Raw genomic sequence first — 23,135 nt, 5'->3', positions numbered from 1 at the left:
TTTTAATTAAATGTTTCATTTTGTTTTTGTTATTTTTTTTTACATATACATTGTAAATGTAAATATATGTATTGTATATATATATATATATAATATTAATTTAAATATATATATAATTTTTGTTTTATTAATAAATTTGATTTAAACTAATCTTTTTTTTTTTTCTTGTTGCATTAAGGCCAAAAATTTAATAAAAAAATGATATAAAAAAAAACAAATAAAAAAATTTAAAAAAAGGTTTCCTTTTTATAATAATAATAATAAAAAATTTTCATTTTTTGTTGTGGTTTTTAAATCTAAATTTTAAATTGTTTTTTGTTGATTTTTTTTCTGTTTTGTATCCCTTTCACAATATTTTTGTTTTTACTTAAATTTGTAAATAAATGTATGTATGTAGATGTGTAATGTAAGTATGTGTGAGAGTGTTTAAAAGGTTGTGAGAGAATTTCCGTTTTTTTAACGTTTTTATATGTGTGAGTGTGTGTTTGAATGACCGGTTGTAATGTGTTGTATGTATTTCCTTTTCCGTTTGTAGTAGAGAATTCCTAGACGTCGTTTTAAAGTTTGTTCAAAAAATTTTACTCTTTTATGTTAGTTTTGTAGAAGAATTGATGTTTCAAGAAAGGAAATTCTTAAATAGGATGTGTGAGTCAGGTGTTTTCAATTCATTATTTGGTTTTTGGCGATTTTTTTTGTTCAATTTCTTTTAAATTTTGAAAATATGTTTTTAAAATCATAAGAATTTTTAATTTTTATGAAAGAAAGCTTGTTTTAATTTCTATAGAAATTTTTATTGCCAACAAAAAACGATCCTTAAAGTCCTTAATTGTATAACAAAAATCAAATAAATACATTTCCTAAAAGATCAATTAAAATGAGTTTATGATTTATGGATATGATAATATTTGAATATATTAATATAATATATAAATTTCAAAGCAATTTTCTACTTTTTCTCATTTTAAAATTGTATCCTTTAAAAATTTGCAGTTTGCATTATTTTGAAGAAAATTTTAGAAACTTTTTTTTGATTTATTCTCTTAAAAATGTTCATTAAACAATAAATAGTTTTTAATTATTTTGATCGCTTGGAGCCTTTTATTGAAATTGCCTTTAAACACTTTTTGATTCGAATAGGACGCCGATAGACGTCTGATTTGTTGTTACCGAATTGACATAGTTTTAAATTTCATTAAAAACTATAAAATGTTTTTAAAAAACTTTTCTTTCCTAAATTCTAAGATAACTTGGCATTTAATATTGTTATTAATTTTCCGAAGTTTTGATTTAAGTACATCTTTTATAATGAATTTGACACCTTTGACAGTTCACATCCTGTATAATGTCTTGGCAATTTAGTCTTAAGTTTAACGGGATTTTAGTTAAAAATGCTTTTACTTTTTAAGAAGAATAAAACTATACTTCTAGGCAATATCTGTGAAGATTTTCAAACCATTATGCATTGCAAACAAAACACCCAAGCCAAATTGTAAAAGTTTCATAATATCCATGAATGTGTAGTAATATACAAGAAAGTGTCATACTATCTATAAAATCTTTGACACTTTTTTTTATAAAATTTTTCGATTATTGTTTCACAAATAGGCACTATTTTCTGGTATAGAATTGCTCCACACTTTTGTGTCCTATGCGTTTTGAATTCCCTTAAAAAGTGCTCTGAACAGCTGGCTTCTGGGGTATTTTGGACACCAACATCGCCAATTAAATACTCAAAATTAAGCTTAGCAACTTAAATTGCTTGGAATTCGTAAGAAATGATCTTTAAAAACTTTGTGGATTAAACAGCAGCCAGTTACTCCAAAATGTTAAAGTTTCATAATATCCATGAAAGTGTCATAATAGCAATAGAATCTGTGACATTTTCATTATAAAATTGTTTGATTATTGTATCTGAAATAGTCAGTCTTTTCCGCTATAGAATTGATCCATCTTCCATCTCCACCTTCTGCGTTAATTGCATTTTCAATTCCTTAAGGTTGGACGCAGGGATTTTAAACTCTTGAGTATTTTGAACAACTTTCAAGTTTTCTTCTTGCAAATGGAATCAATTAAAATAATATTGCTGGAGCTATTTCAAGCTCAATGCCAATATCGAACAAATTGCTTGAAAAAAATATCTCCAAAGCACCAGCAACTTTCATGTTCTCTGCTGGATAAATTTCTGACTGGCAATTTTTGTTGCTCACCCTTTAAATATCGAAAAAATTTGCTGAAATGTTTCTAGTGCCCTGATTCTTTAGAAATATAAAATAATAGAGACTTAAGTGTCAATTTAGTGATTAGAGCAACTGTTATTGCTTATATTGAGAGCTGCTTGAAATAATTGTCAATACAAATCATGACAATATAAAAAACTTTTTGAAGCAAACCCTTTTGAAGTTGTCGCTATTCAAATATGTTTAAAGCTTAAAATCTTTAAATCGGCAACTTAAGTTGCGTAGCTTTAGTTTGATTTTGTTAAAATACAACTTGACTTGATTTAAGATAAATATTAAGCAATTCTTTTAAACAAAATATGGCGGCAACTTTAATTTGTTGGCAATTTAGTTTGAGGTTAACAGCTCTTAAACATTTTGCAGTAAATTTTCGAAATTTTGATATAAATACCAAGCAATTCTTTAACATTAAAAGTGGCGGCAACTTTAAACTTAAACTTAATATTGGCAATTAAATTGCTCTATATAAATAATTTTCTAAAAAAACACACTTTAAAGCAGGAAATTTGACTACCAAGCAATTCTTTTAACAAAAAAGTGTCAACAACTTTTTAAATCTTAAGTAAAGTTGCCAGCTTTTAAACGTTGACTTTATTTAAAATTCAACGACCCAGCATTTTCTCCTGCATTTTATGAAATCTGTTTCTTCTGCATTTTGTATCCGCCTAGTCTTTGTCCTTGCTGTTTACACTTTTAAATCAAAGCTTTTAATTTTTTACCCCAAAAAAGCTTTCAACATTTTCAAAATGTTTTATTTTTTTTTTAACAAAGTTTATTTTATTATAATTTTTACTAAATTTTGCTTAATTTATAGTAATTTAACAAAAAAAAAATCTTAAAAAATCAAGTAAACCTTTCATATTCGAGTGATTTTATATAAAAAAAAACTTAAGAAACTTTTGATTTGCTCAAGACTAAACTAAATGTAAGTTAAATCCTTTAAATGAATTCCTTTAAATCTAATTCCCTTAAAAAACTGTTGATGATGATGTTTGTTTGTTTGTTAGTGTTGGTTGACGTACTATGCTGCTGCGGTGTAATTTTTTTTTGTTTAACGGTATTTAAATGTTATTTAGTTTATTTAGTATTTAATAATTTGTTTTGTTTTTGTTTTTTTTTTTTTTTTGTTGTATAATCTTAATAAGTCTTAATCACTCTGAAGGATAAATAGTGAGTGAAATTCATTTGATAAAAGAGTTTGTTTTTGTTTTTCGTTTTTTTGCAATTATTTGGATTTACTTTAAACTAAATTATATAAAAAAAAAATGAAACGCTACCCGAAACGTTATCCTTTGTGGTTCTCAGTTCTTATTTAGCAATCATAACGTTTAAAATGAGCTTTAAAGTTGATTAATGACTTGGCTGTTGTTGATGTGTTAAGTGAGTGATCTTTTGACAGATTTTATCTGTTGAAAAGATCATGTTGTTGTTGTTATACACAATTAATCTACGATGTTAAGGATGATGCATTGATGTTGTTATTGCTGTTTCTTGTAATTGCTGTTGTTGTTGCTGTTGAGTTTATATGGTGTTGTTCATTTAATGACGTCTGAGAGATTTCTACTAAAGCTGTATTAGCTGATGAAGATGCTGCTGCTGCTGCTGCTGATGTTGTTGTTATTATTGTGTTTGCTGCTAATGCTGCTGCTGCAGCTGCTACTACTGATGATGAAGCGGTTGGTGTTGCAGTCTCGACTGCTAGGTCGGTTGTTGTGGTGGTATCATCATACACCGGTTGCTGTTATGTGAGATCCTGGGGTGAGTCTATGGAAAAGAGTTCCTTGTACAGGGCAGGGAATACCACATTTGGATGTTGTTGTTTAAATTTACTCAACGACTCCATGTGCATTATGGAGATGTCACTAGAGGAGTTGGAAATGAATATTTATATTAATATTGTTTTGTGTTTTTAAAACGAAGGGAAATATTTGAGAATTTTATTTAAAAGCATACCGGAAGTTGGGAATATTATTGAGTAGTGTATCGAGTACCGTCACATCGCCCTTAAGTGGTGCATGATTGGCCTCTAGTTCCTGCCTTATTGCATTCATACTTAAGTTGAAAAGCCTCTGAATTTCCGTATTGCCGCGCACGCCATTACGTTCTAAAATATAGAAATTGTTAGTGGATAATTTCTATGAAGTTGAAGAGGAAAAGTTGTCTATTCCCTAGTCTATGGAGTAGCTAATCTATGAAGTAGTCTATTGACTAGTAAACAGACTTGTCTATTGACTAATAAATGAACTTGTATATTGACTAGTTTATGGAATTGCCTATTGAATAGTCTATGGATTAGACTTTGGACAGGTCTATTGACTAGTCTAGAGATTTGTCCATTGACTAGTCTATGGTCTTGTATATTGACTAGTATATGGAATTGGTTATTGACTATTCTTTGTCTATTGAATAGTCAATAGACTTGTCTGTTAACTAGTTTATGAAGTTGTCTCTGGAGTAGTCTACTGACTAATCCATGGACTTGTCATTGGACTTGCCTATTGACTAATCCATTGACTAGTCATTGGACTTGTCTGTTGACTAGTCTATGGACTTATCTTTTAACTAGTCTCTGAAGTTGTCTATAGACTTGTCTATGGACTTGTGTATTGACTAATCAATGGATTTGTCTACTGACTAGTCCTTGACTTGTGTATTGACTTGTATATTAAATAGTCTATGGACTTGTCTATTGACTAGTCTTTGGACTCGTCTATTGACCAGTCAATGAAGTTGTGTTTGGAATAGTCTATGGGTTTGACTAACCCGGAAATTACCTACTGACCAGTCTACGGACTTGTCTATTGACTTTTGGACTTGTCTATTGACTAGCCTATGAAGTTGTCTATGAACTTCGCTACTGACTAATGCATGGACTTGTCTATTGACTAGTCTATGGTATTGTATATTGACTAGTCTTTGGACTTCTTTAATAACTAGTCTATGGATTTATCTATTAACTTGTCTATGAAGTTGTCTATTGACTATGTGATGTACTTGTCCATTGACTAATTCATGGACTTGTCTATTGAGTAGTCTTTGAACTAGAAATAATATAGTTAAAAATGTTTATATGAGAAAAATTTTAAATGATTAGTTGTTAACATTGTTGCTGCAACATTTTTCAGCAACATTTGTATATAGCAAATTTTCCGAAACAAAATCAACGTTTTATGATTCAAACTTAAAAAACGTAAACAAATTCTTAAAAAAATATATATTTTCGTTATTCACCTGGCCACAGCAGGACCAAACTTTGATACAGAGCCAATTCAGTTTCAGTCAATTTAAGTTCGGCTATTGATTTAGCCGTTTGGAAAATACGTGACACCAGTCGCATTTCTTCCGAGTCGGATGTGTAAAATGCTTCCTGCGGCAGCATAACATCACCATACAGCACCGCATTCTGCGAGAGATCCAACAAACGTGACATCCGTACAATCGCCAGCTCAAATGAACCGGTCTTTAGCAGTAGGATCTGCAATAAGTACCAATAAACATAATAAATCAAAACTCTAATTTATTAAAAATAAAAGTAATTAATTTGAATTTAATGATATTAATTGAATTGAATTTAACCTGATCATCCTGACTAAGACGCATAAAACCGGGTATTAATTTGGCAAATTCGATTATATTTTGTATCATTTGAGTTAACTTTTCCGCACAGTCCAGCCACAGTTCCTGTTGGCCTAGATTCTTATAATAAAGTATTCTTGAGATGTCCTGGAAAAGATTAATTAAAGTTTTGGTTACTGGGGGCAAATTTAGTTTAAAATCCTTTCAATTACCTGGGGTTTTCTAAACATTTCATGCACAACTTCCAATTTGGTATTTGTATTTGCATGAGCTTCCGCCAAGGTCTTTATGAGAACGTCATTAATGTCACCATCTGCTGTTTTATAAAAATTTTCAAATTTATTATTAATTTTGTTTAACTTAGCAAAAGTTTAATGAAATTATTTAAACAAAAAATGTTACAAATGTCATGAATTGTATGATTTTTTAAAAACGATTGGTTTTGTTCGTTTGATGAAAATGTTCTCGAAAAGGATGAGAGGTTTTGTTTTTGTGGGATCTTTTGTTATGTTAACTTTAAAGTAAAACAAAAAAATTAAAAAAAAAAAAACAATAATTAAATGATAAATTAATGAATGTTGTTGAATGAATACAATTAAAAATTGTTGTGATTGTTGGCTGTTTGGTGATGGGTATTTGTTTAGCACTTATACTACCATGACTGATAAATTCGGGATCCATCATTGTACTTCGTGGCTCATATGTGGTACTGTCGACATAATCGGCTGATATATCGTAGGCCATTGTCTGTTGCGGGGTCACGGATGCTGAATATCCATAAGGACTGCCATAACTGACTTCATTACTTGAATAGCCATAGCTAAGTGGATGGAGAAAAGAGAGAAGAATATTTTTAAATTTTTAATTAGTAACAAAGAACCTGGAACTTTTGAATATCGTTAATAATAATCAAGTAAATAAAAACTTTTTAGAACTTGAAGGAAGTCTTTCTTTCCACTTGTTCTTGTAATCCACTACTAAAACTTTCGACTTACTCCGGGCGAGCTTTTTTTACTCACCCATTATAACTATGATGCAGTTGATCACTACTAGACGGCGTTTGTGTATCAAATACAGAACTATCAGGTGCCGCATCACTTTGAGCCCGCATCTGTGCTTGGTGAAATCTCACCTCATCTTCAACTTTTTCTCTTTGTTTCTTAGACATTCTACCAAATTTTACAGCTGCAAAATATAGCGAACGAAAAGCGAAAACGACAACAAAAAAACAAGAAAACATTCACGATTAGAATAATTTTGACGTGTTTGGCCAAAAGGGGGGTTTTTTTCTCAATAACACAAATATAAACTATGAAATATTTTAGTCCTCTCAACTCACCATCTCGGCTCATTCCCAATTTGAGGCACTTTTGCAGTCTACAATATTGACACCGATTACGGTTAACACGATCGACAACGCATTGCTTGTTACGAGGACACTGATAATTAACAACAGAACTTTGTGAACGTCGAAAGAAACCTTTGCAGCCCTCACAGGTTATAACACCATAATGAACACCCGATGATTTGTCACCACATACTTTGCATGGTATTATTTCAATTTGAGCTGAAAGTAGAAATGCAAAAAAAAAGGATATTTATTAATTTTGTTGATATTTTACGAATAATTTTTTAAACTAATACATAAAAATGACTGGTTCCAGGCATGTTAAATTCAGTACTTTAGTACTTTTTTCAGTAATTTTGATAACGAAAAATAACGCGGTACCCCACAACATTTTCAGTATTTTAAAAAGTAGTCAATAGTCTACTCTATAGTATAGTCTATATTCTAGTCTATAATCTAGTCTATACTCTAGTATATACTCTAGATTATAGTCTAAACTGTAGTCTAATCTATAGTCTAATGAATAGTATTGCCTGTAATCTAGTCTGTAGTCTAGTTTATAGTGTAGTCTATAGTCTAGTCTATAGTTTAGTCTAGTCTATAGTCTTGTCTAGTCTAGTCTATAGTCTTGTCTAGTCTATAGTCATGTCTATAGTCTAGTCTATAGTCTAGTCTATAGTCTAGTCTATAGTCTAGTCTATAGTCTAGTCTATAGTCTAGTCTATAGTCTAATCTATAGTCTAGTCTATAGTCTAGTCTAGTCTAGTCTATAGTCTAGTCTATAGTCTAGTCTATAGTCTAGTCTATAGTCTAGTCTATAGTCTAGTCTATAGTCTAGTCTATAGTCTAGTCTATAGTCTAGTCTATAGTCTAGTCTATAGTCTAGTCTATAGTCTAGTCTATAGTCTAGTCTATAGTCTAGTCTATAGTCTAGTCTATAGTCTAGTCTATAGTCTAGTCTATAGTCTAGTCTATAGTCTAGTCTATAGTCTAGTCTATAGTCTAGTCTATAGTCTAGTCTATAGTCTAGTCTATAGTCTAGTCTATAGTCTAGTCTATAGTCTAGTCTATAGTCTATAGTCTAGTCTATAGTCTAGTCTATAGTCTAGTCTATAGTTCTAGTCTATAGTCTAGTCTATAGTCTAGTCTATAGTCTAGTCTATAGTCTAGTCTATAGTCTAGTCTATAGTCTAGTCTATAGTCTAGTCTATAGTCTAGTCTATAGTCTAGTCTATAGTCTAGTCTTATAGTCACCTCTATAGTCTAGTCTATAGTCTAGTCTATAGTCTCGTCTAAAGTCTAGTCTATAGTCTAGTCTATTGTCTAGTCTATAGTCTAGTCTAAAGTCTAGTCTATAGTCTAGTCTATTGTCTAGTCTATAGTCTAGTCTAGTCTAGTCTAAAGTCTAGTCTATAGTCTCGTCTGTTGTCTAGTCTATAGTCTAGTCTATAGTCTAGTCTAAAGTCTAGTCTATAGTCTAGTCCTATAGTCAGTCTAAAGTCTAGTAGTCTAATAGTCTAGTCTATAGTCTAGTCTATAGTCTAGTCTATAGTCTAGTCTATAGTCTAGTCTATAGTCTAGTCTATAGTCTAGTCTATAGTCTGTCTATAGTCTAGTCTATAGTCTAGTCTATAGTCTAGTCTATAGTCTAGTCTATAGTCTAGTCTATAGTCTAGTCTATAGTCTAGTCTATAGTCTAGTCTATAGTCTAGTCTATAGCTAGTCTATAGTCTAGTCTATAGTCAGTCTATAGTCTAGTCTATAGTCTAGCTGTAGTCTAGTCTATAGTCTAGTCTATAGTCTAGTCTATATTCTGGTCTATAGTCTAGTCTATAGTGCAGTCTATAGTCTAGTCTATAGTCTAGTCTATAGTCTAGTCTATAGTCTAGTCTATAGTCTAGTCTATAGTCTAGACTATAGTCTAGTCTATAGTCTAGTCTATAGTCTAGTCTATAGTCTAGTCTATAGTCTAGTCTATAGTCTAGTCTATAGTCTAGTCTATAGTCTAGTCTATAGTCTAGTCTATAGTCTAGTCTATAGTCTAGTCTAGTCTATAGTCTAGTCTATAGTCTAGTCTATAGTCTAGTCTATTGTCTAGTATATAGTCTAGTCTATAATCTGGTCTATAGTCTGGTCTATAGTCTAGTCTATTATCTAGTCTATAGTCTAGTCTATTATCTAGTCTAATGTACAGTCCAGTCTGTAGTCTATTCTATAGTCTATCTATTTATCTATATGTATATGTATATTGGTGTCCCCAAATGTAAAGGTACTTAAAAAGTACTATTTCCTACCCTTTTCACTCATCACTAAGTACTATTTACCCAAACGCTCAACACATCACTTACACATCATTAATAATAAATGTAATAAAAATTTCATAAAGGAAATAAAACAGAACAATCTCAGTCGAGAAAAATTAAGGAAAATACACAAAAATTATAATGAATAAAAATTTGTTGTTGGTATAAAGACGAAATAATAAAATAAATAAAAATATTTCGTAAATAAATAATAAAAATACAATAACAAAAAATAAATAAAAAAAGAAGAAATTTCTTTCGTATTTTTGGTGTAAACGTGACAGATGACGAGTGTACAAGTGTCAATGAACTTTTACTCGGAGGAACAAATATCCATCCATATCTCAGCGCTAAATGAACAAAAAAAAAACAAAAACACAACAGCGAAAGAAAAAAAGTAAAAGAACTTGTATAAATAAATTTCATTCTTGTTGGTTGGTTGGTCGGCAAGTAGGAAAAACCTGAACAAAACAAAAAACAGCAGTAAAAATAAATAATAATAAGATGTACAAGAATGTTTACATTATTTTCTTTTACTCTTTAAATGTTAAATTAAGAGTGAAATTCTCTTACTGTGTTATCAATTAACATAGAAATGCTTTTTATAAGTGTGTTACTCTTTGTTCTTTAACTCTTAACATTAAGAATTTATGTTAGTTTTTATTGAATAAACGTAATTTTTATCAGAAACAAATGTTTAAGCAAATCTATTAATTGTTTATTAATTTATTATATAAAATAATATTTTTTTATAAACACAAATATTATGTTTTATTAAAGATTGTTGCAACTACTTTTATTAACACCGGCCTTTAATTTGCTCTTTTAATTTTTATAAAATAGTTTTTCTCTTTTAAAGTTTTCCAAAGAGTTTCCTTTAATGCTGTTGCAAATTCTCTTGAAGGCTTATGTTAAAGTTTTAACATAATTGGGTTTTATGTGAAAATCCATAAATATATCTATAAGATATGGTTTGAATCTTTTTTCATATAATGATTGATTACGTCGTTTTCTTGTGTGTATGTGTGTGTGTGTTTTTCTTCTATTTTTGTATTCGATTTTTATTTTTGGCATGGATGCCATTATTATTATGATATTATGCCACGAGTGACTGATAGTCATTTGTCTACAGCTAATTTATGTGGCAAGAAAAAAATACATAAAAAATAGAAGAAAACTAGAAATTTATTTACCGCTAAAAGAAATTTTTCTTGATAGTTTTTTTGTAATATAAGTTATTTTTTCTATTTTCTCATTTTTTATGGTTTCTGGGGAATAGTTGGATTTTTATTGTTATTTTCGTGTTTATTTGTAGTATTTTTAACTGCACATTCTTTCAGTTTACTGTTGCTTTCGGGGCCCAGTGTCTTTTTCTATTGGCTAGTAGGTTAATGCAACTTAAATTAAGTTTTATATAGAAGACTTAAATATTTTTTTTTTTAGCGAAATATTTAGGTTAAAATTTTAAGAAATTTTTAAATTTAAGAGTTAGTGAGAACAATCTTAGCTTTCGCCATACACAGATAGATAGATAGATAGATAGATAGATAGATAGATAGAAAGATAGATAGATAGATAGATAGATAGATAGATAGATAGATAGATAGATAGATAGATAGATAGATAGATAGATAGATAGATAGATAGATAGATAGATAGATAGATAGATAGATAGATAGATAGATAGATAGATAGATAGATTGATAGATAGATAGATAGATAGATAGATAGATAGATAGATAGATAGATAGATAGATAGATAGATAGATAGATAGATAGATAGATAGATAGATAGATAGATAGATAGATAGATAGATAGATAGATAGATAGATAGATAGATAGATAGATAGATAGATAGATAGATAGATAGATAGATAGATAGATAGATAGATAGATAGATAGATAGATAGATAGATAGATAGATAGATAGATAGATAGATAGATAGATAGATAGATAGATAGATAGATAGATAGATAGATAGATAGATAGATAGATAGATAGATAGATAGATAGATAGATAGATAGATAGATATAGTCAAGTCTTTAATCTAGTCTATTCTATAGTTTAGTCTATAGTCTAGTCTATAATCTAGTCTATACTCTAGTTTATAGTCTAGTCTATAATCTAGTCTATAATATAGTCTGTAATCTAGCCTTTTTTATAGTTTAGTCTATAGTCTAGTCTGTAGTCTAGTTTATAGTCTAGTTTATAGTCTAGTCTATAGTTTAGTCTATAGTTTAGTCTATAGTCAAGTCTACAGTCAAGTCTACAGTCTAGTCAATTGTCTAGTCTATAGTCTAGTCTTATAGTCTAGTATTTAGTGTAGTCTATGTCTAGTGTAGTATATAGTCTAGTGTATAGACTAGTCTAGTATTTAGTCTATTCTATAGTCTTGTTGATAGTCTAGTCTATAGGCTAGGCTACAGTCTAGTCTATAGTATATTCTATAATCGAGTCTAGTCTATAGTCGAGTCTAGTCTATAGTCGAGTCTAGTCTATAGTCGAGTCTAGTCTATAGTCTAGTCTAGTCTATAGTCTAGTCTATAGTCTAGTCTATAGTCTAGTCTATAGTCTAGTCTATAGTCTAGTCTATAGTCTAGTCTATAGTCTAGTCTATAGTCTAGTCTATAGTCTAGTCTATAGTCTAGTCTATAGTCTAGTCTATAGTCTAGTCTATAGTCTTGTCTATAGTCTAGTCTATAGTCTAGTCTATATTCTAGTCTATAGTCTAGTCTATAGATAGATGGAGTGGTCTAGAGATTGCTTCCCTCTACTCTAACCCAAAGTTTCAGAATTTTTATTGAATCTATATCATAATACTCATAAAACCAACTTAGATTATAACTATCTTCAAAAATATTCTCTAAACTCATTTACCATGGTATTAATTACTTTTCCATTAATATTTTCGAAAAAATCTTCTTAAACTAAATAAAAGAAAAACAAATCATTTAATACTTAAAACATTTTTAAGGATTTTAAATTGAAATTCCTGCAGCTGTAGAACATGCATCGCTCCTCTTTTTTTTTCTGAAATTCTCGCCATATAAATAATTAAAATTACAATACACAGTTAAATCGTGACACAATTTCAGTACATACTTCATTGTTGTTATTGTATATGACCAAAATAATAAAAATTACAACAAAAAAAAAAAAAAAAAAGAATCAAAATTCTTATAAATGAATTTTTTTTCTCTCTCTTTCTCAATTTAGCCCAAATGATTATTATTGTTTGCAGTTACAAACAATTTAACAAATGCATTTGTGTGCAAAAGTTTTTGTTTATTTTCTGTTTTTTTTAGCTTTTTTCGGTGAGAGTTAGTAACCTAGAGTAGAGCAGCAGCGAGCGTCAGTAGAGTAGAGTACTAAAATATGGGTCAAATTGTCTAAGAACTTTACTTGGGAAATGAAGCCACAACAAGTCTAAAGTACTTTATCCAACCATTCAGGCAACCAAAACAATAGCAAAAACAACAACAACTAAACACTTTATGCACATTGACTTAATGCAACAAAAAATGTATAAAAAAAGATACCGATACTAATTCTCTTTTTCTTAAAACACACACACACTTATTTATACTTATGCATATTAAGGAACAACAACTACAACAACAATACACATTACGCACATTTTTTTTTCAAATAAAACAAACTTTAAGTTAAATATTGTTTTTGCTATTGTGTTTTGTGTAGTTTGCATTTCTATGCTGGCAATAGCAGCAGGTCTTTATATACCGTTGGATTTTGCTGTTTTTTAGCTTTTAAAATTGCAAACTTTGTTGGGGCGGAGAAGGATACAAAGAGGTGTTGTTGAAAATTAAAATGAAGAAGTACTGTGGGACTGTTGTGTGAAGAATAAGGTGAAATTTTATCATACATTTTATGATGTTTATTATCACAAAATACTTGTTTTTTTTTTTGATATAAAGATTTTTCGAAAATGATATTGATCACCACTGCATATTCTGGTCGTTTAATTTTGGGCCACTTTATAATAATAATATTAAAAGGTGTCTAATTAGACGACCTTAAAGGCCAAACAAGTAAATAGACAAATTTTGATTTCAAAATACTGGATGTAGCTCCATCCTGTTACAACCACTTCTCTTCCGCTTTTACATAGAGTGTGTAAATTGCATTAAACCGGGTATTTTTCTGCATAGAGTCAGTTGTGTATTGGTCGCACTTTTTTACTACAAAAAATTATTTATTTATTATAACCTACACCACTATAGTGTAGAGGGTATTATGCGTTTGTGCTGATGTTTGTAATACCCAAAAATATTGATCCTACACCCACCTTAAAGTATACCAGGGCAGAAAGTGATTCTGCCCGTTAGTCCGTGTGTCCATGTAAACCTTGTGTGCACTCTAAAGGTCACAATTTTTAATATAATTTGATGAAATTTGACACATACTCTTCTTGTTGACCTAAGGACTGAAGCCTATTGAAAATGGTTAAAATCGGTCCATTTTTCCGTATAGCCCCGTATAGCGGAGAAGGAGACAAAGAGGTATTGTTGAAAATTAAAATGAAGAGGTACTGTGGGACTGTTGTGTGAAGAATAAGGTGAAATTTTACTACAACCTTACCCCCCGAATAGGGTTTTTGAGCTCATAAATATGTTAAATGTTCTTGTACCACTTCAGAAATCGCCAAACTTCGTTTTATATAAGTCTTAAGCAGTCAATGCTGGGCTATGAACAGTTTTGATTCAGTTTGTTATTTAAGTGTCCACTCTCAATTTCCCGGACTACTTTTTCTGGAATTATATTATAAGCGCACAACAGGCCCGATAGTGGTCTAGGTGTATTTCTTCGGATTTGATGTAGTATACATCCTCCTATCAACCAAACCAACCTTAAATATAAAAGCTTTCTTTAATTTATAAAAAATTATAGAAGAAATTGTTAAATGAAATTCCGAAAATTTCCGCAAAATTATTTCCCAGTAGAAACCCTAGATCTGCATAAAAATATGGACCCCTTTGGTTACGTATAACATTTTTTGGCTTGCAATGTTTACATGAAAGAACAGACTAATGGAGATTGTTAAATAGACCAAGACCACTCTGAATCGATGAAAATAGTTGAGCAGGTGTATGTGTGTACTCATTATAATCTCCGAAGTAGGCATAAAAAGTAGATGAAAGCTATAATAGTTTTGTATTCATATATTCGATTCCTGGAGCTTTTAGATATAAAGTCTTAAATATGTATGTTTTAAGCATTTTACAAAATTTGACCCACTGTTTGTCATCCCAATAAAAATTGGCAGCGAAAATGCAATAAAAACATAAAAAAAAAACGCCAAAAGAAAACTAAACAAACCAAAAACGCATAAAAAATTTACCGACAGACGAACGGACGAACGGATGAGTATGAATTTGGGTAAAAAAAAAACAACAACAACAACAATAAACATTAAGAATAACCAACTTACATGTTCAGTTGCAAATAAATTGCATATAAAAAAAACTTTATATTTGTTTGTGTGTTTTTATATCTATGATGAATGCACATAAAAATGTTTGCATGTTTGAAAACAACCAGTTTTTGTTAAAATTAAAAAAAAAACAACAAGGAGGAGGTGTGTATATGTGTGCATAAGAGAGTGTTACACGAATAATTAAGCGACGAACGTTTATAAGTTATAGAGTAGTTTGCTGCTCTAACAGAGTTCTACCACACTGTGCAAAAAAAAATAAACGAAAAATAAATAAAAACATGATGATTGCACAAGCAAGCAACTTGTACATTGTACTAAACAGCAACAACAATAACAACTACAACAAGTACATACTACAACTACAGCAATATTAAGAAGACGAAGAAGAAAACAACATCAACAGCAACAACAACAACAACTGCAACAGCACTAGAGTGAGCACACGACCGAACGATTCATCAGAAGCACTTCGGTAATAATCGCAAAAACAACATCGTAAGTGGGTCAACGCGAAGTGGGGTCATTGCACCAACCAAGCAACCAACAACTCATATACAATAACAACAACGACAACAACACCGAACAGCAGCAACAACTACAAAACAAAAACAAAATAAAATATACATTTATAAATGAGCAAAGCAATCACGTAAGTCATACACAGCCAACTGAAGCAGCAGCAAATTACAAAAAAAAGAAATAATGAAACAGTAGTTGTGTGGAGTACTGTTGCTGCTGTTGACTGCTCCAACCACTAACGTCTACAACTGCTGTTGTTGCTGCTGCTGCTGTTGCTGTTGTGCTCACTTAATTTTCAGGTTTATGTTGATTTGTTTTTAGCAATTTTCTTTAGTATTTTTTTACGTTTAATTCTTTTACTTTAATTGTGAGTTTTTTTTTTTAAAGTAGAAGAGCTGTGGCTTAAAGTTCTATTGCTCTTAACTGTTTAACGAATGAGTATGATGTGAACGAGTGCTCTTAACAGTAAAAATAACTACATTTTACTCTTCAGTTCGAAGCAGTTGTAATGTTTTCTTTTCTTGGTTTTTGCATTTTTAGAACAGATTTCTATTTAACGGCATATTGTCATATTGCAACTGTCTATTGCTATATGTTGAAAGTTAACTGGAGTTCTAATTTCATACAAACGTTAACTGGGACTAAATGCTATTTTTTTTAAATTTCTCTGTCATGTGAATAGACATTACACAGACTAACACATTTTAAAACCAGAGACTCAGGTATAAATACGAATGGTGAAGTTTTTGAAATATCAAGTCCTAATTTTGAAAAACCCGCCGTTTTTGGCCATATTTGAGACATCTTAATAGCGGGGATTTAGCTGTATGGGGGCTAGAAGAAATCGTAAACCGGTATTTAAATACCAAACAAACATTATTAGTAGAGAATATCTTTTGGACTCTATCGTACTTCCAACAGTTATACTGACAGACGGACATGACTCGATCGTTTAAGAATCTAATAAGGACCGAGTTATAGAGGATATAAATATAGCTTACTCTTAAAAAATGCGCACTGTGTAGCAGTTCGGTTCCAAGATAGACATCTGTATAAAAGTCGGGAAAATCAATTCACAGTCTAATGGTATACCATTATACTACTTGTAAGTCGGGTGTAATACAAGATGGTTGCTTAAACTGACTGATATAAGGCTACAGAACTAAAGAAAACCTTTAGTTTTACTATTTCTTTTATTTTCAAATACTGTTAGATTCACACAACCAGTTGTTTTTTCTCATGACTTTGTCACACACAAAATGTTGTAACTTCAAGTTAAAGTTAATTTTCTAAAAAAATTAGTTTTACTTAAGATGATTGACCGTTGGACTTTTCTGTTTGTAGAAATTTAATACGGGATTTCTAAGTCACCAAATACTTTTTTATGTTTAATGTTTTCATTAATTTAACGGAATTTTCTTAAACAGTTCTAAACTGTTTCTTCAGTTGGCACTTGTTTTTTAAAAAAAAACTTCATGGTTAAATGTGTTAAGTTTAGTTAAACTTGAAAATAATAAAGCGATTAACCTAAATTTTTGCATTTGGCAAGCAAGTGTTTCTTGTTTTTGTTATTTTATGGAAAAACTGTTATGTTTTAAGGCAACATTAGACGATCGAATATAACTGCTGTGAAGCTTGACTGACGTTTAGGTGTTGTGGTATAAGTATGTATGTTTAAGGTGAAAATTTGGTGACATGTCGTGCAGACTAATGCGGAGTATAAAGTTAAAAATGCAGTTCATTTGTACGAAATTATTTAAACATAATATCAGCTACAGCTTTAAATTACCCTATTTCAAAAGTTAGAACTAAAATGAAATAGAACTAAACTAGAACTGAACTAGAAATGAATTAGAACTGAACTAGAACTGAACTATAACTGAACTATAACTGAACTGGAACTTAACTAGAACTGAACTATAACTGAACTATAACTGAACTGGAACTTAACTAGAACTGAACTAGAACTGAACTGGAACTGAACTAGAACTTAACTAGAACTGAAGTAGAACTGAAGTAGAACTGAAGTAGAACTGAACTAGAACTGAACTAGAACTGAACTAGAACTAGAACTGAACTATAACGGAACTAGAACTGAACTAGAACTATAGTAGAACTGAACTATAACGGAACTAGAACTGAACTAGAACTGAACTAGAACTGAACTAGAACTGAACTAGAACTGAACTAGAACTGAACTAGAACTGAACTAGAACTGAACTAGAACTGAACTAGAACTAGAACTGAACTAGAACTAAACTAGAACTGAACTAGAACTGAACTAGAACTAAACTAGAACTGAACTAGAACTGAACTAGAACTGAACTAGAACTGAACTAGAACTGAACTAGAACTGAACTAGAACTGAACTAGAACTAAACTAGAACTGAACTAGAACTGAACTAGAACTGAACTAGAACTGAACTAGAACTGAACTAGAACTGAACTAGAACTGAACTAGAACTGAACTAGAACTGAACTAGAACTGAACTAGAACTGAACTAGAACTGAACTAGAACTGAACTAGAACTGAACTAGAACTGAACTAGAACTGAACTAGAACTGAACTAGAACTGAACTAGAACTGAACTAGAACTGAACTAGAACTGAACTAGAACTGAACTAGAACTGAACTAGAACTGAACTAGAACTGAACTAGAACTGAACTAGAACTGAACTAGAACTGAACTAGAACTGAACTAGAACTGAACTAGAACTGAACTAGAACTTAACTAGAACTGAACTAGAACTGAACTAGAACTGAACTAGAACTGAACTAGAACTGAACTAGAACTGAACTAGAACTGAACTAGAACTGAACTAGAACTGAACTAGAACTGAACTAGAACTGAACTAGAACTGAACTAGAACTGAACTAGAACTGAACTAGAACTGAACTAGAACTGAACTAGAACTGAACTAGAACTGAACTAGAACTGAATTAGAACTGAACTAGAACTGAACTAGAACTGAACTAGAACTGAACTAGAACTGAACTAGAATTGAACTAGAACTGAACTAGAACTGAACTAGAACTGAACTAGAACTGAACTAGAACTGAGCAGAACTAGAACTGAACTAGAACTGAACTAGAACTGAACTAGAACTGAACTAGAACTGAATTAGAACTAAATTAGAACTGAATTAGAACTGAACTAGAACTGAACTAGAACTGAACTAGAACTGAACTAGAACTGAACTAGAACTGAACTAGAACTGAACTAGAACTGAATTAGAACTGAACTAGAACTGAACTAGAACTGAACTAGAACTGAACTAGAACTGAACTAGAACTGAACTAGAACTGAATTAGAACTGAACTAGAACTGAACTAGAACTGAACTAAAACTGAACTAGAACTGAACTAGAATTGAACTAGAACTGAACTAGAACTGAACTAGAACTGAACTAGAACTGAACTAGAACTGAACTAGAACTGAACTAGAACTGAACTAGAACTGAACTAGAACTGAACAAGAACTGAACTAGAACTGAACTAGAACTGAACTAGAACTGAACTAGAACTGAACTAGAACTGAACAGAACTAGAACTGAACTGAACTAGAACTGAACTAGAACTGAACTGGAACTGAATTAGAACTAAATTAGAACTGAATTAGAACTGAACTAGAACTGAACTAGACCTAAACTAGAACTGAACTAGAACTGAACTAGAACTGAACTAGAACTGAACTAGAACTGAACTAGAACTGAACTAGAACTGAACTAGAACTGAACTAGAACTGAACTAGAACTGAACTAGAACTGAACTAGAACTGAACTAGAACTGAACTAGAACTGAACTAGAACTGAACTAGAACTGAACTAGAACTGAACTAGAACTGAACTAGAACTGAACTAGAACTGAACTAGAACTGAACTAGAACTGAACTAGAACTGAACTAGAACTGAACTAGAACTGAACTAGAACTGATCTAGAACTGATCTAGAACTGAACTAGGACTGAACTAAACTGAACTAGAACTGAACTAGAACTGAACTAGAACTGAACTAGAACTGAACTAGAACTGAACTAGAACTGAACTAGAACTGAACTAGAACTGAACTAGAACTGAACTAGAACTGAACTAGAACTGACTAGAACTGAACTAGAACTGAACTAGAACTGAACTAGAACTGAACTAGAACTGAACTAGAACTGAACTAGAACTGAACTGAACTATAACTGAACTAGAACTAAACTAGAATTGAACTAGAACCGAACTAGAATTAAACGAGAACCAAACTAGAACTGAAGCAGAACTGGAATAGAATTGAAAGAGAACTGATTTATTAAATCAGACAGTTTTGGTATTAAGTTAAAATTTGATTTAAAAATTTCAAAAATATAACACCTTTAAAGAGTTTAACGTAAATATAAACAATAATTTAGCCTTCAAGGCCTTTCATTTTATAAAACAAAGACTAAATATTTTCAAGGACATTTGAAGGAAATTGAAAATTAAAGCAATATTTACTTGAAAATCGCCTAACAATATAATTATTATGACTATTAAAACATCCGTAACATTTTTGTCCTTTTGTTTTATAAGTATTATTAAAATTTTGAACAATTTCTCTCCCAATATACACACATCTTAAACAATACACAAAATATTCACCTGTATTTAAGGTTACCAAAGTTTCCATTATTATTATTTAGTTTGCCAAAAACTCACAAAAAATTTTAACGTTTTTACAAAAAAAAATGGTTAATCTTGATCACTTAAAACATCCCGCCAACTGATACAAGGTTTATTTTTAACATGTTTAATAGAGAGAGATTGCGCAAGAAAACAAAATTTCATAATAATCAACAAGAATTGTGTGCGAGTGTGTAGCTGAATGATCGCACACAGTTGCAGCAAAAAATAAACAACAAAATCACAAAAAAGTGCATTTAAAATAAAACTGTGTAAGTATGTATGTAAGTGTTTGTATAATGATCGTGGTTGTTGTGGCAAAATGCATATAAAACTTAAAATAACAAAAAAAAAAAAAACACCAACAGACATGCATTTACCATCAATGACAAGCGGTTCAAAGACAACGACTTTAAAAGTATTCAACCATGTTTGTATGGCTAAAATGTATGTTTATATGTCTTTATAACATTATTTCCATTTGTCCGCCCCGACATACTTCTCTCTATTAGCAAGTAAGACTCCCAGTATGGCCGTTTGTTTTTCCACAATTCAAACAAAAATTTATTTTGTTTCTTTTTTTCCAATATTTTCTTATACAAACTTAAAATCAAAATTTCAAATTTAACAAATCGCAAAAAAAAATAAAAAACAATCAAGCAAGAATCATAGAGGAGCTTTGCAAGTTCGAGGTACGATTTGATTAATAGTTGCTGGCTAAAGGTTTTTTTTCTAATGTTCAATTACTCAAACATTTTGTGTAGATACACTACAACATTAACAAAAAGTTTTTTTTTTTTTTATTTAAAGCCACACACAATCAACCAAAACCCAAATGAAATCTAAACAAGAATTAAACTTAAAAATTAAAATTGTTTTGCTATTGCTTGCAATTGGTGGAAATTTTAACACCAACAAAAAATGCTTAAAATTTATATGAAAAAAATAAACAAAAACATAAAACTTGTTTTTCCCAATAAAGTGTTTTTCTGTTGGTTGTTAGAGACAGGAATATGAATGAATGTCGTGTTATAGAGGATTTTTTAAAAGAAAAGTTCTTTAGTGATTTTTCAATTCTTGTAAAATCTGCACTACTTTTTACCGAAAATCTTAGACTTTTTATGGAACAATTAAATCGAGTAAAACGGATATCACTCATACCACCGGATATCACTCATACCACCTGTAGTACAGTTTTCACATAAAACTCGTATACTTGTCGACAAAATCGTATGATTCAGTTTCCATGGAACTGAACTAGAACTGAACTAGAACTGAACTAGAACTGAACTAGAACTGAACTAGAACTGAACTAGAACTGAACTAGAACTGAACTAGAACTGAACTAGAACTGAACTAGAACTGAACTAGAACTGAACTAGAACTGAACTAGAACTGAACTAGAACTGAACTAGAACTGAACTAGAACTGAACTAGAACTGAACTAGAACTGAACTAGAACTGAACTAGAACTGAACTAGAACTGAACTAGAACTGAACTAGAATTGAACTAGAACTGAACTAGAACTGAACTAGAACTGAACTAGAACTGAACTAGAACTGAACTAGAACTGAACTAGAACTGAACTAGAACTGAACTAGAACTGAACTAGAACTGAACTAGAACTGAACTAGAACTGAACTAGAACTGAACTAGAACTGAACTAGAACTGAACTAGAACTGAACTAGAACTGAACTAGAACTGAACTAGAACTGAACTAGAACTGAACTAGAACTGAACTAGAACTGAACTAGAACTGAACTAGAACTGAACTAGAACTGAACTAAAACTGAACTAGAACTGAACTAGAACTGAACTAGAACTGAACTAGAACTGAACTAGAACTGAACTAGAACTGAACTAGAACTGAACTAGAACTGAACTAGAACTGAACTAGAACTGGACTAGTACTGGACTAGAACTGATATAAAACTGAACTAAAATTGAACTAGAAGTGAAGTATAACAAAACTAGAACTAAACTACATTTGACTGAAAATTTTCACATTTCCCCTTCGATTACTGTTTAAAAAGAACCAGTCACGGAGCTTTAAAAAAAAATAACCGACATTCGATTTCCTTCTTTCAAACCCTGGCCATTGACTCTTGTAACTACTGCTTGATAAACTTTCAGGGTTGTATTTGTTAATAATTATTAAAGTTGTTATTTTTGTTGTTATATATTAGAAGTAAATATTTTTGTTTTTAACTTTGTATGTACATACAATTATTGTTTCAGTGGAAAATTGTGGAAATTCTAAGAAAATATATAATTTAGAACTAAAATCACTTAATAAAACAACTTTAAATTAACAAAAAAAAAAAAAAACAACGTTAAAATTTTCAATAAATAAAAAATATAAAAACAACAAAAACTTGCACATACAAAAAAACTTAAATTTTTGTTTAAAATTAACTTTGTGCATAAATATAGACAAAAAAACACGACAGACGCATTTTGCAAAAAAAAAGGAAAAAACAATAACAACAATAAAGTAACATCAACATCTAAGTACATAAACATAGACACAAATACTAAGAGAAAAACCAACAAAAAATATGATTAGCCGCCACACTCAAAAACACACACACAGATACAAAACTGCATCAACAGCAACAAAGTTTATTGTATGTGTTTCCATTTTGCTGTTGTTGTTTTTTTTTTGCTTTATTTTTATTTCGTGTGTGTGTTTTTTTGCTGTTTTCTATCTAGTATCCGTCCTTGGCTCGTCTGTTCAACTTTGTCCTACTTTTTCATTAGTTGGCTCTAACAAATTTACAACGACAAAAACGAACACATTCACACAAACTTACACAGCTACAAAAAAACACTTTAGATATAGATGTGGTTGATGCATGCTTTAGTATTTTTTCATATTTGCTGACTTGTTTGCCTGCCTGTCCGACTATTTGCTGCATTTTCGTTTAATACTCGTACTCTGTACAACAACAAAAAAGGCCGAAACGTTTTACGAACATCAGACTCGTTTGAAAACATTAATTTAAAATAGAAGAAGAAGAAAAACAACTACAACAAAAACCATACTGAA

General features: G+C 30.7%; 1 protein-coding gene across 2 annotated transcripts in view; it reads right to left on the bottom strand.

Moving 5' to 3' along the window:
* Window positions 1–1,840: 1,840 nt before the first annotated feature.
* Window positions 1,841–23,135, bottom strand: part of LOC119611469 (probable nuclear hormone receptor HR3) — a 77,963-nt gene continuing 56,668 nt past the window's right edge. For both annotated transcript variants that reach the window (XM_037967046.1, XM_037967048.1), the window contains exons 2-9: window positions 7,153–7,380; window positions 6,833–6,998; window positions 6,470–6,633; window positions 6,026–6,129; window positions 5,814–5,960; window positions 5,469–5,712; window positions 4,191–4,341; window positions 1,841–4,099 (exon numbers count right to left, since the gene is read on the bottom strand). In XM_037967046.1, coding sequence (XP_037822974.1) covers window positions 3,979–4,099; window positions 4,191–4,341; window positions 5,469–5,712; window positions 5,814–5,960; window positions 6,026–6,129; window positions 6,470–6,633; window positions 6,833–6,998; window positions 7,153–7,380 — 1,325 coding nt within the window. In that variant the 3' untranslated portion in view covers window positions 1,841–3,978. The remainder of the gene's footprint in view (window positions 4,100–4,190; window positions 4,342–5,468; window positions 5,713–5,813; window positions 5,961–6,025; window positions 6,130–6,469; window positions 6,634–6,832; window positions 6,999–7,152; window positions 7,381–23,135) is intronic.

This window comes from Lucilia sericata, unplaced genomic scaffold (assembly GCF_015586225.1).
Source record: "Lucilia sericata isolate MDLA Ls3-8-SP2 unplaced genomic scaffold, ASM1558622v1 Contig001455F_arrow, whole genome shotgun sequence".
Classification (NCBI taxonomy): domain Eukaryota; kingdom Metazoa; phylum Arthropoda; class Insecta; order Diptera; family Calliphoridae; genus Lucilia; species Lucilia sericata.
The sequence above is the reverse complement of the archived record's forward strand: the minus strand, read 5'-3'. Positions and strand labels throughout refer to the sequence as shown.